General features: G+C 39.0%; 1 protein-coding gene across 2 annotated transcripts in view; it reads left to right on the plus strand.

Annotated features, from left to right (window-relative positions):
- The first annotated feature begins 9,457 nt into the window (after positions 1 to 9,457).
- The window catches only part of NBN (nibrin), a 51,501-nt gene continuing 45,246 nt past the window's right edge, over positions 9,458 to 15,712 (plus strand). Inside the window, exons 1-4 of one of the 2 annotated variants that reach the window (XM_050802614.1) lie at positions 9,458 to 9,648; positions 11,297 to 11,430; positions 12,608 to 12,756; positions 13,241 to 13,400. In XM_050802614.1, coding sequence (XP_050658571.1) covers positions 9,612 to 9,648; positions 11,297 to 11,430; positions 12,608 to 12,756; positions 13,241 to 13,400 — 480 coding nt within the window. In that variant the 5' untranslated portion in view covers positions 9,458 to 9,611. Of the gene's footprint in view, positions 9,649 to 11,296; positions 11,431 to 12,159; positions 12,183 to 12,607; positions 12,757 to 13,240; positions 13,401 to 15,712 lie in introns of those variants that run through there. The other variant, XM_050802615.1, reaches the window with a different exon arrangement.

Genomic DNA, 15,712 nt, shown 5'->3' on the forward strand with positions numbered 1-15,712 from the left:
CGTCTTTCTCTTACATATTAGAGGCTGTAGGGTGGGGTGCCTATCTTTTTAAATTTACCATCCTTCTGTCCCTCATATCTAGCACAATGTTTGGTGCATGGTGAGCCCTCAAACACTTTGTTGAATGAGGTACTGAGACTGTTACCATTTTCTAATGGGATTATCACAAAAGTAATTTAGAGGAGAATGTGCAGCAGTGATAGGCGCTACTAAGGAACAGACAAGGGGCATAAAACCAAGAGGCCATTCAAAATACACTAAGTTACAGTATTTCCATGAGGGGGAGCCATGGAACATAACTTCAGTGTCTGAGGATCTATTTCTCATGAAAGCTAGTATTTCTCAATTTTTTCTGTGTGTCAGATTCTGCACACAGTCTGTGTACACATTTCACTAATTGTCACAAGCACTTATAAGGCTTATATTATCATTATCAGCATTTGGGAAACTGAGGCACAACACAGGTAGGCAAACTGTCCAGCTAGTAAACAACGGTGATGGAATCTGAACCCAGCCTTGTCACGCTATAGGGCCCCTGCTTTCAGCCACTGTTTTTTACTCTTTGCTAGTGGGGTGGAACCTCAGGAGTCAGACTTCTGGGGTTCAAGCCAAGCTACATGTTTCACTAGATGTATAATGTTTAGCCAGTTACAAACTTTCTAATTTGATTCCCTTATCTGTGAGATGCAGATACAATAGTAAGGGTGCCAACCTCAAAAGCTTCTACTCAGATTTAAATGAAATAATATATTTAAAGCACTTAGAACAGAACATGACACATACAAAACAGCCAGCAAATGCTCACTATCATCATGCACATGGAGAATGGCCAGTAATTAGCCCAGAATCAGCATAGAACCCCTGATACCACTATGTAATGATTTTTCTTTTCTCACAGAATCACAAGCTATAACTACTAAGCAAATTCAACAGGATGATTACCCATGAAGTAAACTACCCTAAGGGAGAAAAAGAAAAAAACCTACAAAAGGCCTTACCGAAAGCATTGGTGTCTAGAAATTATGCTTAGTGCAAATATGTATATATACACATATATATATAAGACAGAGTTTTGCTCTTGTTGCCCTGGCTGGAGTGCAGTGGCGTGATCTCGGCAAACTGCACCTCCCGAGTTCAAGCGGTTCTCCTGCCTCAGCCTCCTAAGTAGCTGGGATTGCAGGTACCTACTACCAAGCCCAGCTAATTTTTGTATTTTTAGTAGAGATGGGGTTTCACCATGTTGGCCAGGCTAGTCTCGAACTCCTGACCTCAGGCGATTAGCCCGCCTAGGCCTCCCAAAATGCTGGAATTACAGGCATGAACCACCTCGTCTGGCCAGTGCAGTTTAATATTTTTGTTAGAGTCAAAAAAAATAAATAAAAAAAATTTTAAAAATTAAAAAAAGACACGCAGTATCCAAAATGGAGTTGTGTTTGAATGAAATTAAGGCTCACAGCTTCTGCCCCAGGAAAAGAGGTTGAAGAGGGTGATCAGGCTTAGCCAGGTTGGGAATGTAAGGGCAAACACAAATTAAGAATAAGAGGCTTAATTCTCCCTGTTGAAAATAAAGGAAGAGGTTTCCCCTCCTCCCTTTTCTTAGAGCATTTGCTTTATAAATCTTGTCCTTGCAAATTCTTTCGTTGTCTCTTTGAAATGTATGCAAATCTTTTTTTATTTAAGGCTAAGTAAGCCTCTTCCCAGCCTTACAATGCAGCAGTGTCTAAGGACCCTACAGCCACTCCTTTGCAAAGTAATAATCAAAGAAGATAGTGCCCCTATCCTATCTCCTATTTCTGTGGGAAAGTAGGAGCCTAACTTCAGCTGTTTACCTAGCTTCAAGTTGAAACCTACCCCCAGTCATAAAGATAAAATAAGTTAATTTTTCCTTTAAATCAACCCAATTAGTTAATATGGGTGATCACCCTAATTACCAAGTGAATTTGGAATGAACAAGGTGTGACAAAGGGTGCTGTCAAGTCCTCTTACTTGAGGACTAATTATTGTTCCTCTTAAGAACATGTATGAAATGGTTGTATCTGCTTGTCTATATAAAGTGTGAGATTTATTTTTGTCTTCACAATATCTAGTCAATTGCCTGTGAGTCTACTGGGATGGCAGGAAATGTTGTGTTTAACTGGACATCCCCAACAGCAGTAAGCTGCAAGTAAACCCCTTGGCACCCAGCCCCAAAGCCATGTTGTTATACCAGCCTGTGCTGCTGCGGTGAGGAAGACCCACACCTTTCAGAAATGGCCACAGGGTTACTCCATATTATTTTGGAAATAGAATAAATAGACTGAGACACTCTTTGATTTCTGACTCACTACTGAAGAATATCAGTAAGGCCCACCTGAAAGGGAGAGTCATGCTTACGTCTGGTGGAAGGTGCCAGACAAGTGATCACTGACATCCTTACAGGGCAAGTCTGAGTCGGGGAAAAGGGAGCTACAGTGAATAATGTTCCTCCCTCTAGATTTTTGCTTTTAATTTTTTTCTAGAGATGGGATCTCACTATGATGCTCAGACTGGCCTTAAACTCCTGGGCTCAAGCAATCCTCCTGCCTCAGCCTCCAGAGTAGCTGGGATTACAGATGTGAGCCACTGTGCTAGGCCTCTCTGGTTTTTGATCCTGCCTTCACTCCCCAGATTGTACATTACAGAAATTGCTCAAGAGTTGTGCTGTGCTCCAGGAACTAAGTCTATTCCATTTGGGAGCTGAAGGGATTGAAAGAGAGTTGCAATGAGAAGCAAACCACCTGATGATACTGTTCTTGTCACAACTCTGTGACAAATTGGCTTTCTGCTACCGGACAAATTAACTTTTATCAGCTTTATTTTCCTTATAAAACTAGGGTGTTTGCATAAATGAGAAAAGTGTAGAACTATAAGATCACTTGTAGTTCTAAAAATCTGTGATTTTGCAAATAAACTAGATTTGATAGAGTTGCTACAGGTAACCTGGTGTGTTACTAAGGAGGTCATTGTGAAATACTGTTAAAATGAAAATAACTTAAATATATATATAACATATATATATAATATTAGCTCTTATGTATCTCTGGTGTTTGAATACTCCGTCTAATTTACATATTTTAGGTAAATATTAAGCTTCAGAGTTTCAAAGTGCTTTGCAATTGTTAATTCGCTTCTGGAATGACTTCTGCAAGGGAGGCTTGCCCATGATCCCATTACACAGACTTATTTGTTCTCATTCAGTGAAGCCAAATCTCATACTCTGCAATTTGGAGTCTTACATTCTTTTATCTTTAAATTAAAAAAAAAAAAAAACTATGATCAAACAGCCAATATGATTCAAGTAATCCATTGATGTGTCAATTCTATTTCTTATGCACAGATTAATCATACATATATTGTTATATTCTCATATAAAGATGAAACAAGACACATAGAAGTTAAATTATTTATTCTAGTAAAATATATAATTATTATAGCAAAACCATTATAGTAAAGTAGAATGAGCATTGGGACACAAAAACAGAACTCATTGCTCCTTACTATCAGACATATTCATAATAATAAAGATACACCTTGAATCAACACTTGTTCACCACATGCTTCTCATTCACTCACACCCCACACCCCAACGACCTTCACAGTTGCAATCTAAGTAAAAGTTGGAAGAGGTTCAATGAATAATTAAGTTTAACAAAGAGTTATGTATCTTCCATGTGTTCATCACTATGGTAAATATGAGACACAAAAGTGATTTAGACAGTAGGAACACAGACATGTCTTAGACACCACCTCCTCCCTCATGGAACTAGAAAGGAAGAAAAGGAAACTCACATTTGCTTAACAACTACCATGTATATATTATAGTATCTTGTGGAAGGAAAATAAAATCTGAGGACCCCAAATTCACTATGCCAAAAGGGAAGAGTTAAGCTCAGAAACTGAGTCATGAAAAAACTACCTTTCCTTTTGTCTTAAACTGACAGATGGCCATGTATCTCCACAGGGGTCCTCCCTCATCTGATGATGTAAATTAACACGTTATCTTCACAGGTATGGGACAAGAGGAGACTAGAAATCATCCTGCCGCCCCCCAACCCACTCACCCTGAGACAAATGCATATTTGCTGCTTCTTCTATGTTTACTTTATCTTATGTAAAGCACAGATTTATTGAGCACGATATGAATACATCAACTGTTCCCTCTCTCCCCTCCCTTTCTTGTGCAACGTGTGGATTCACAAGAGTGTGACCATACCGTCCTTCTTTTTTTCTTTTCGTCTTTCCCCTCCTGACCACTTTTCCCCTTTAAATAGTGAAGCCCTCAAAATCCTTGGAAAAATTACAGGCCACACATTCTACTGTGGCTTGTGTCTTTTTACCAAGCCTGTCCTCAACCTTGGCAAAAATAAACCTCTAAATTGATTGAGACTTGTCTCAGAGACTTATGGATAAGAGGAGACTGAGTTACCTTTGTTAGTTACCCATTGTGTAATTAAGTCTAGCGCTATTGAACTTATATTTTAGCTGAACATTAGTTGGAAATTAATGGCAGGGTTAATGGAATTTTGGGGGAGAGGACAAGGCAAATATTTTTAGGGTAAGATAAAGGAACCAAAGGGAGAAACTGAAAACAAGTAGGAGAAAGGGATAACTGATAAAGCAAAACCCTGGGTAAATGAGAGGAGATGGGTGTAAGCACATGGAGAAATTGATCCTGAACTGAATAGTAAAATCATATTAAACCAGAAATAAGAAGGCAAGGATAAGGCATGGGTACAGATTTTAAAAGACAAGAGGATTGTCTTGTGATACGAACAGCAGCAGTGTAAGGTCAGAAATTGTAAGGAAGTTCTTGCATCAATTTCTAGTAAGATACGATACCATTTTCTTGGAAGGAAAGCAGGAGATGATCAGATCTGAGGAGTTCAGCAAATGTGTCAAATAGCTCTTCAGAGTTATTGAGAATAGATTTTCTTAAAAGCAGGAAAAGACACTGATCAATTGTATTCTGTAGTTCAACTGATATAAGAGTTTATGGATTGGCATTGGCTCCGTATTTTTGAAGATGGACAGATTTTACTCAGGTGTCTCAGTAGAGAAATTTGTTGTGGGATTGACTCATAGTTCTGAGTTTGTTAGGGCTTCCAGACAAGTGAGCTATGGAGCTGAGAGATCTCAGAGTAAAAGTACTTCTGAGAGCTACAGCTCAGTACTGAGAAGCTGACTGACAGCAAAGTTACTGAGCTATTGATCCTGATGTCCAGCCCGGATATGAAGGAGGATGGAAGGAGACTGACACCTGGGTAAAGTGGAAGGATCATGAGGCTGGAGTCCTGGGTGAGGTTAAAAAGAGGGGCAATGGAAGTGAACATACAAAGAAGTGGGAAGGCCAGGCAGCTCCAGTTAGAAAGCAGGAGAATAAGGGTGAAGAAGTTTCTGATGATGTGAAGATCGAAAGTGTGGCCAACCGAGAGGGTGGTATGTGTGGAGTAGAGGTGAAAGTCACAGAAGCTGAGATAGTTGAAGAATGGTGAGCCTAGAGTGAGTTTTCAGCATAGTTGAGAGTGATGGCAAGAGTTGAGATGGAGTAAAATCTCTCACATACGTGACAGTGTCCTTAATGAATATGGGCAACTGACATGGTCATACCTGCAGTAGGTAATAGAAAAAGAAGGTCTAGAGGGTGGATAGTTACACGAAATGATCCTGACCAAGGAGAGAAAGTCACGGTCTCTTTCTGAATATCATGACCTGAGCCACTTTACCAATCCAGAACCCACTGACTGGTGGAGAGGCAGGACTGCCAGGAAGAAGGATCTTGCAATCCCATAGCAAGAATATATGGTAGTAACCTCCCCGCACCCCATCCTACTCTCAGTCTTTCCCTTAAGGGACCTATAGCCATTCACTTGGAAAATCATACACTGAGGAAAAGAGAATGCCCACATACTTGGAGGGCTGTGGGACATGATCATTATTGATACACATGAACCCAAAATAGTATGGCTCCTGGGTAAAGCAGAGGTATTCAGAAGCCAGAGAGTTAAGGGAGTCCTTGTCCAGGTCTGGCACACAGTGGGTCCACTGAACACACAGACCTACGTGGTGGTCATTTCCCTAGTTCCCAAATATATAATCGAAATGAACATCCTTGGTAGTTCTTACAATACTCACATCAGCTCCTTGACCTATAGAGTAAGAGCTATCAACGTGGGCAAGGCCAACAGGGAGCAGCCTCTGAAATTGCACAGCCACGACAGTGAGCAAAAACAATATAGAGGAATGATAGATATTAGTGCTTTCTTTTTGGTTCCTTTTATATCTCCATTTAATTCACCATACTTGACTTACAAAAGCCTGACAGTTCCTGGAGAATAAACAGCTGATTACTGCAATCAACAAAGTAATAACCCCAATTAGAGCTGCCGTATCAGATGTGAAATCTTTACAAGAGCAGAGCAACATGACCCTAGGCAACAGGTTTGGGGTGTTTGGTATGATGACATGTGTTTCCCCAACCTTATCAGAAAGTAGAATCCAAAAGTGCTCATATTTAATTAGAACAAATACTAGAAAATATTTGGAAAGTTGACCCAGAGCTAAGTTGTATCTCCTTAACCTCTAGCATAATGTAGTCCCAAGAGACCTGAAGTGTCTGGACGTGCTACAGAACATCCCACTGTTCTACTACAGTGATGGTATGATGCTCGCCAGGTTGGATGAGCAAGGATTTGGCAAACAGGTTGGAGGCGTTGGTGAGATACGCATACTTCAGAGTGTGGAAGAAAATTCCTGCAAAATGCTGATGCTTCACTAAATCAGTGACATTTAGGGATTCGATGATGCAGGGCATACTTTTGTGTGTCCTACTTAAGAAAGATCTGCCTACTTTGAAATCATGTTTTCTTCCACCAATATTTATTGTTTTACTTTCATATTTAAATTATGATTCATCTGGAATTTAGATGAAGTCTAATTCATCTAAATGAATTAGGGGGATCAGTCTTCATTTCTTGTGTTATGTGAACACATTTCTTGTGTCATGTTAATAAACGGGATCATTAATTTGTGGGGTGGGGTGGGGGCACATGAGACTTTCCTTTGTTGCCCTGTAATCATCTTTGAAAAATCAAATTACCTTATGTGTCCACTTCTCTTAGGGCCCTCTATTCTGACTCATTTGCCTGTTTTCTATCCTTGTACCAAGCAAACACTAACTTAATAACTGTAACTTTATAATAGATCTCAGGATTTCATAATTTAAATACTCCAGCTTTGTTCTTCAAAATTGCCTTGGCTATTCTAGGCATTTGCATTTCCATATAAATTTTAGAATCTGCTTATCCATTTCTATTCAAAAAAAGCATTTGAGACATTACTGAAGTTATATTGAATCTATAGATCAATTTTGGAGGAAATGACATCTTAACAATCTGTGAACATGATCCATTATCCTTGCATTTATTTAGGACTTTAAAAACTTTCCATCGGCCAGGCGCGGTGGCTCACGCCTGTAATCCCAGCACTTTGGGAGGCCGAGGTGGGCGGATCACAAGGTCAGGAGATAGAGACCACAGTGAAACCCCGTCTTTACTAAAAATACAAAAAATTAGCCGGGCGCGGTGGCAGGCGCCTGTAGTCCCAGCTACTCAGGAAGCTGAGGCAGGAGACTGGCGTGAACCCGGGAGGCGGAGCTTGCAGTGAGCGGAGATCGCGCCACCGCACTCCAGCCTGGGGGACTGAGCGAGACTCCGTCTCAAAAAAAAAAAAAAAAACTTTCCATCAATAATGTTATGTTGTCAATAATATTTTGTATTACATATTTTGATCGATGTAATACCAAGTACTTGATTATTTTGGTGCCATTATAATTATACATGTAATTTTCTATTTATTTTCTGGAATATAAGTATACAATTAAATTTTGTATCTAGATATTATATCTAGAACCTTATTAAGTTGATTTATTAATTAAAATAGTTTGCCAACAGTCTTTTTGATTTTCAATATAGGCAATCATGTAATTTGTGAATAATGACTGTAATTTTTTCCTTTCCAAACTTAATGTCTTTTGTTACTTTTTCTCCTTTATTGCATTGGCTAGAGCATCTAAAGCCATGTTGAAAATAAGTGGTAAGAGCATGTACGTCCTTGTTTCATTACTGATGTCATGGGGAAATGTTCAATAATTTACCTTAAGTATAACGTAAGCTGTAGTTTTTTTTGTAAATGTCCTTTATCAAATCATGGATGTTTTCTCTATTCCTACTTTGCAGAGAGGTTTTTATCATAAATGGGTGTTAAATTTTATCAATTTCTTTGCAACTATCAAGATAATCATGATTTTTCTCTTATTTAAAAATTATTCTGATGAATTACATTTATTTTTTTCCCCAATGTTAACCCATCCTTTTGTTTCTGGATAAATCCCTCTTAGTTATGATTATTCTAATACTACTTGATTCAATTTGCTAACACTGTGTTTAGGATTTTGCATTTATGATGATAAAGAGATTGGTAAACCAGCTTTTTTTTTTTTTTTTTTTTTTTTTTTTTTTTTTGACAGGATCTTGCTCTATTGCCCAGGCTGGAGTGCAGTGGCACATGATCATGGCTCACTGCAGCATTGAACTCCTGGGCTCAAGTGATCCTTCTGCCTCAGCCTCCTGAGTAGCTGGGAATACAGGAGCATGCCACCATGCCCTGCTAATTTTAAACTTGTTTATAAAGACAGGGTCTTGCCAAGTTGCCCATGCTGATCTTAAACTCCTGGCCTCAAGTGATCCTCTCATCTTGGCCTCCCAGACTGCTGGGATTAAAGGCATGAGCCACGGTGCTGAGCCTAAACGAGCCTTTTGAAAGTGACATTTCCCCCCATTACAGAATGCTTTTGAAAGCCAAAATGTATGTGATCAGGAGTGTGCTCTCAGATGTTTATTTGGTAGTGCGCAGGATGTAGCCTACATTATGGGGGACGTGGGTGGTGATGGGTTAGGAAGCTACTGGAATTAGGAGGAGAGCTTGAACCAGCTTGAGACAAGTGGAAATGGAAAGGAAGGGTATTAAATACAGGAGACTGCCCAGTAGTTAGCATGTGATTAGATGAAACGGTGGCATTATGAAATAAAGATGTTAGGACAAGTTGATTTGAACTTAGAAAAGAGTAAAAATAATGAGTTTACTTTGAGGTGAAATCCTTATCTTCGTCATTATTATCACCATCCCTAGAATCCAAAAGAACACCTGCAATTTAAGAAATTGCAAACGCACGAAACTACATAACTGGTATTTTAATGCATTTAATTAAAAACGTTCCTTATGTTGCTTTGGAGTTAGTTTTTTAAATTCTTTTCGTTCATAATCAGGAAAGGTAGTAACCTTATATTCGGCGACACCTTAGAAACGTGCCCTTTTAACGCAGCACATTTTAATACCGATTGTGCTGTTCCTTTTCCAACCACCAGGTGGCGGCCAAGCGCCCAAGTCGCACTCCCGCCTCATCCAAGGCAGCCTGCGTGGCTCCCGGGAGCGCGCACGTCCCGGAGCCCGTGCCGACCGCAGGCGCCGTATCCGCGCTCGTCTACCACCCCGGTTACGCGGTTGCACGTCGGCCTCAGCCCTGAGGAGCCGGACCCATGTGGAAACTGCTGCCCGTCGCGGGTCCGGCAGGAGGTAAGGGCGGAAGGGAAGCCTCGGGGTCCATTTTCCCGGTAGCGACTGCCTCCGGGGAGGGCCTGCGGGGTGATGATTTCTGCGTCGCGTCCGTTCCCGCTCGGGGAGGCTGCGGAAGCGGTCGCAGAAGCGGCGAGTTCACTGTATGGCAAGCGCGTTTTCCCGGTGGCGCGGCGGCTGTGAGCCGGAATGCAGCGCGGGCGGTGGGGTGATTGCTGCGCCCCCTGGTGGCCGTCCCCCGCGCCTCTCCCCCGACTCCCCCTTCCTCCCAGCCTCACCGAGGCAAGGTTGCAGCGCCCGGGCTGGATGGCCTGCGGGTGAGCGGCAGCCGGCGCCTAGTGGGAACCCCCGGCAGGAAGTTAGCGTGGGCGGACCACACGGGGGCCACACATGACTTTTGTGAAGAACTACCGGACAGTTTGGGGAAATGACTACCACGAGAAGGCTTACTTTCAGTTTTGTTTCAGACTCCTTTTCCACAATGTCATCAGAACAACGGGAAAAGTCGATTTTTTCCCCTTCATTTCCAGCTGTGTGAAATGTGATCACATGTTAATTGGTTGCCTGTGGTGGGTGTGAAGGGTCTTGTCCTCGGGAAGTTTACATGATGATTAGCAAAGATCTATGTAGAGACTAAATGGACTGGCAGGGTAAGAGAGTGTGGAGACGGCCAAACTAAATAAATATACTGTGAAGACTCACAGGTCAAGGCGTCCCTGGAGACCTGGCTCTCCTGGACTCCTTACTCTTTATCTGCCCTAATCTCTCTGCCACTTGGGTAACGAAATCACGCTCCCAGACGGAACTCCGCATGTCTCCAGTATATATACTGTTATTCCAACAACTTATGATTTACAGCAATTTTAAAAGAAACTGATAACCGTTTCCCACTGATTGGAGATGCTCTCCTTAAGATAAAAACAAAATTGCAAAAAATGTACACGTGCATCTTAGTCTGGACTTTGTTGCGTTGGTCTGTGGTGTTCACTCCTGGTCCAATACCATACTTTTAGTTTTATGACATGTTTTGCCATCTGGTAGGGCAAGCTCCTATAATATTATTCACATTTTTCTTGACTATCTTTGTTTTGTTTTGTTTTTTTGAGACGGAGTCTCACTCTGGCACCGAGGCTGGAGTGCAGTGGCACCTCCATCTCCTGGGTTCAAGCAATTGTCCTGCTTCAGCCTCCCAAGTAGCTGGGATTACAGGCTTGAGTATCTTTTTTATAGTTTCCAGATATTTTTGTTTATCAAGTTCCAAACATAATATTGTGATTGTTGCTAGGTAATACATTAAGTTTTTAAGTTAATTTGAGGGAACATTGACTTCTTTCAGCATTGCTTTCCCTTTAGAAAAATGATGTAGCCTTCTATCTAGATAACCTTTTCTTTTCTCTTTTTTATTGTGTTTTAAATTTTGTTGTTGTTACTTCTGAAACACCATAGTTAGATAACCTTTGGTATCCTTCAGTGAGGCTTTACTGAAAACACAAGTTTGACATATATAAAGTTGAGTAACATTTGAATAACAAAATAAAGACGTTTTATTTAATATTCGTCATACCTATATCATATATACTTACGTGTGTGTGTGTTCGTGTACATGTGTATGTGTCTATCAACTTTTTCTAAAAAAAATTTGTCTCAGGAGAGCCATACAGACTTTTGACTGGCGTTGAGTACGTTGTTGGAAGGAAAAACTGTGCCATTCTAATTGAAAATGATCAGTCAATCAGCCGAAATCATGCTGTGTTAACTGCTAACTTTTCGGTAACCAACCTGGTATGTTACTAATTTTGTTTCACTAGTTTCCAGTAAGGGGGTTGCACAAAATATTCTCTTGGTGTGTATGTGAGAGAGAGATCACAGGACTTGTCATTTTATAGAGCTGTGTAGACTTTTTTAATGTTAACAAAATTAAATACTTATATTTTGGCAGTGGTACCAGTGGTATTTGTTTATTTTGAGATTTGAAGTTTCTATTTCAGTAATTTACTCTTTGTTTTAGTTAGAATCTCAGAGGAAGTAGGATATATTTATTTTTATTTGCTTACTAAATATTGTTTACTATTAGTTTGGTGCAAAAGTAATTGCTGTTTTTGCTGTTAGCAGTAATATGTTTTTATGTGTCAGTAACTATGCCAACCCTGAGAATAGAACAATGAACAGTTCTTCATGGCTCTGGCTCTTAAAGAGGTTATGTAGCTGTGTGGACACGGGCATTTCTCATATAACACAAGTTTTTGCAATGGGAATTCATTTGTTTTATTAGGGAAATGCTTACTTAGGCCCACAGCTCGTTTAAATGGCTTTGAGTTTGTTTTGATCACAAGCGTGGGTGATAAAAGGGCTAAAAAAGTACATAAATATCTGTACTCATGATAACGCTGGTGGAATAAGAAAGATAAGCCATTATTTTAATCAAAGATTGCATATATGCGATCTGAATTTGTTAGTTTTATTTAGGTTTTGTTTCTATTCTTTTAGGTATAGAAAAACATTGAAATTTCTGCAGAAAAAGTAAAATTGTTACTGTAAGTCAGAAACACTAGCCTATAACCTCATATTCTCATGGGACTAATTTTTGCAATGTGGTTTCGATACTGTAAAACAAACAAAAAAAGATCTAAGAATGAAATTGTCATGTTTTTAATGAAACAGACTGCACCAAAGCAAAAAATTCTCGAATGTGTGTGAGGGGTCAGGAAAATCCCCACTGATGTACACAAGTAAAAAAATGTGTGTTCTGGGAGGGGTAATCCTGGGTTAAGAAACTTCCCTAAGGGGAAATATGAATTGTTAGTTGAGGGATCTTCCTCTCAAGGCAACGAAAGCAGTAATTTTCTGCTGTGTTGGGAGGTTTGCCACCTGCCTATTGTTTTTTCTTTTAAAACCTTTTTCTCTGAGAAGTGAATGTACTGAATGGTAAAAGACTTTAAATTATTTTCTAACTTTTCAGAGTCAAACAGATGAAATCCCTGTATTGACATTAAAAGATAATTCTAAGTATGGTACCTCTGTTAATGAGGAAAAAATGCAGAATGGCTTTTCCCGAACTTTGAAGTCGGGGGATAGTATTACTTTTGGAGTGTTTGAAAGTAAATTCAGGTAAGAAATGTTTAAATTGATATTAAAATGGACAGCTTTATTTCAGCCAAATCCTAAAGGAAAATGATATTTCTGATTAATGAATTTAAAACAGTGTAATTTAGTTCCTACTTGGCACAGTATTGGACTCTGTGCCGGGGGTGGTTAGTGCGTTTTGTACGTCATGGTGATGGGAGTTTGAGTGGGCCCTGAGGGACTTCATGGGAAATTATATTTCTTCGATTCCTCATTGGTGAAAGTATAATGTTAACTTTTGGTCATTGTTTTTTCTTCATTTGGACTCAGGACTTAGGAATTGATAATTTCCTAGGTTACAAAGCTTAATAATGATGAGGAATTGATAATTTCATAGGTTACAAAGGGTAACAATAAATAAAAGTTACGATAACAGTATATGATGTGAGCTTAAAGTTTTAAAGTGCTAAAAGTTGCCATCTCTGCAACTATGATACTATAACTTTATTTAACTTATTCTCATTTACAGAGTAGAGTATGAGCCTTTGGTTGCATGCTCTTCTTGTTTAGATGTGTCTGGGAAAACTGCTTTAAATCAAGCTATATTGCAACTTGGAGGATTTACTGTAAACAATTGGACAGAAGAATGCACTCACCTTGTCATGGTATCAGTGAAAGTTACCATTAAAGTAGGTTGAATATCTTGTTCTTATGTTAAAATAAGTTCTTTGAATTTAAGCTTACCCACTATACACAGAATTTCTTTTTAAATTACTTTAAGACTATCAGAACTGTTAGTTGTAGATGTATATATACCCACTCCGTCCCTTTGTATACCGTTTAGGCTTGAGTGGCTTTTCAGATAACCTGTTTATTATCTGAGACAAGCCAAAGCAACTAAAATTATATTTCACATTTTGTTTAGCATTTTAAAAAGTGATTCTGGTGTCCTTCCACCAAGAAGGTTATGACAGTGCCTAGTTTGTGTTTTCAGTCTTAAAGCAACGCAACTAGAGATTAACTGCCAGTCTTCAAAGTTAGCATCTCATGTCTCTTCCATCAAGTTGTCTTCCTCCAGTCTCCAGGTGATTCATCTCCTTTTTAACAGGTTGACTATAGGTTTGTGGGATTCTTTTAGATTAATATCTATAGTAAAAAACCACAAATACTTAGATTCCTTTATTAAAAATCCTTTAGTATTTAATATAATTAAACTAGAATTATATTTTATAGCTAAAGAGTTATCATGGAGAAAGGCTTGCTGCTCAGCTGGAACTCAACTTGTGCTTTGGTGGGGTTGTCTGTAATCAAGGGTTTTTTTATTTTTGCAAGTTTATGAAGTTGATTTTATAAATTCAGCAGTGTGATTAGCCTCCAGAGTACTAGTATATGCATATAAACTCACAAATAGTAGATTTACAAATCAAAGTGTCCATTTATGGTTTTCAGAAGGGTTGCACCTTTACTACAATATTTAAGTGTGGGCCCTAGCACAGTCCTCTTTAAGATATTACTTAAGAAATAGAGTAGGTAATCATACACTTGCTTGGTTCATGTGAAATAAGATCAAAGGTAGTTAGATTGTCTTGAGAGATATTTTACTACGTCTGTGACAGACCTGGCACTTCCAGTGGGTGGGATGCTGATGACCACCTTGTGAATTGCTTTATTACACACACCAACATGGTTTACAGATTAATTTGTTAAAAAAAAATTCCTGATCATTCATATGCCAAAATAGAAAACCTTGTTGTTATATTATTTTTTTGGTAAGTTTTCTGAAAGTACAATTAGCTTATATTTTTCAAGTCATTGAATGTTAGAGCCAAAAAGGAAGTCAAAGACCATTTTTTTCTTGCTATTAGCTACTTAAAAAAAACAACAAGAACAACAACAAGAAAAAAAAAACCTTTCAGTTCAACTTTTGTTTTCTGAGGCATGGACTAATTAATTTCCCAAGTCACGTGTATTAGAGGTTACTCAGTACAGTGTTGATTTGCACGTTACTGGTTCATGCTAGTTTCTTTCTTTCACTTTGGAAGGTGATGTCTTTCAGGTTCCATACTTGAGAGACACTCTAAATCTGCTTGCCCCTATTTAGACAATGAAGTACCCTGTGTTATTAAAAGCATATTCATGGCTGGGTGTTGTGGCTTGCATCTGTAATCCCAGCACTTTGGGAGGCCGAGGTGGGAGGACTGCTTGAGCCCAGGAATTTGAGACCAGCCTGGGCAACATAGTGAGACTCCCTCTCTACAAAAAATTTTTAAAATTAGCTAGGTATGGTGGCATGTGCCTATAGTCCCAGCTGCTCAGAAGGCTGAGGCAGGAGGATTGCTTGAGCCCAGGAGGTTGAGGCTGCAGTGAACCAGGATTGCGCCACGGCACTCTAGCCTGGACAACAGAGCGAGACCCTGTCTCAAAAATAAAAAAGCATATTTATATTATTCTGAATTTTATTTTCATTACCCACTGTAGTATTTTCTAATGTTTGTCATGTTTTTTGGATGTATCATATTTGAGACTTACAGCTTAATTCACATGTGAGTTTAAATTTCTTTTTTTTCCACTTTATATATACTTATTTTGTGCTTTTACCAAAAGTGATTTCTTTATTTACTTTCTCAGAAAGGCTTTACTGCATAGTACAATTTTTCTGAAAGACAGTTAGTCTAAAAATATCTCATGTTCATCTCCTAATACTGTCTTCCCTGCAGCAGATGTTACATTTTCTCAATTCTTAAATAATTTTTAACACTTTAATGTCTTTGAAAGTGGAATGCATTTTAAAAGTGACTTTTATTTTATATTGTTGCACCCCTTCCAAAAAAGCAGTTTTAAAAATTAGTATTATAATTGGTGATTTCTTATAATTGAGTGATTATATTGTGATTTATGTTCTAAAATGATGCAGTGACCAAAGACTGACTTCTGTTTTATAGATTGTGGCTTCTTTATAAATTTAGAGAGATGAAAGGGAAAACATTATTTTTTATGAATG

This window comes from Macaca thibetana, chromosome 8 (assembly GCF_024542745.1).
Source record: "Macaca thibetana thibetana isolate TM-01 chromosome 8, ASM2454274v1, whole genome shotgun sequence".
NCBI classification, from domain to species: Eukaryota; Metazoa; Chordata; class Mammalia; order Primates; family Cercopithecidae; genus Macaca; species Macaca thibetana.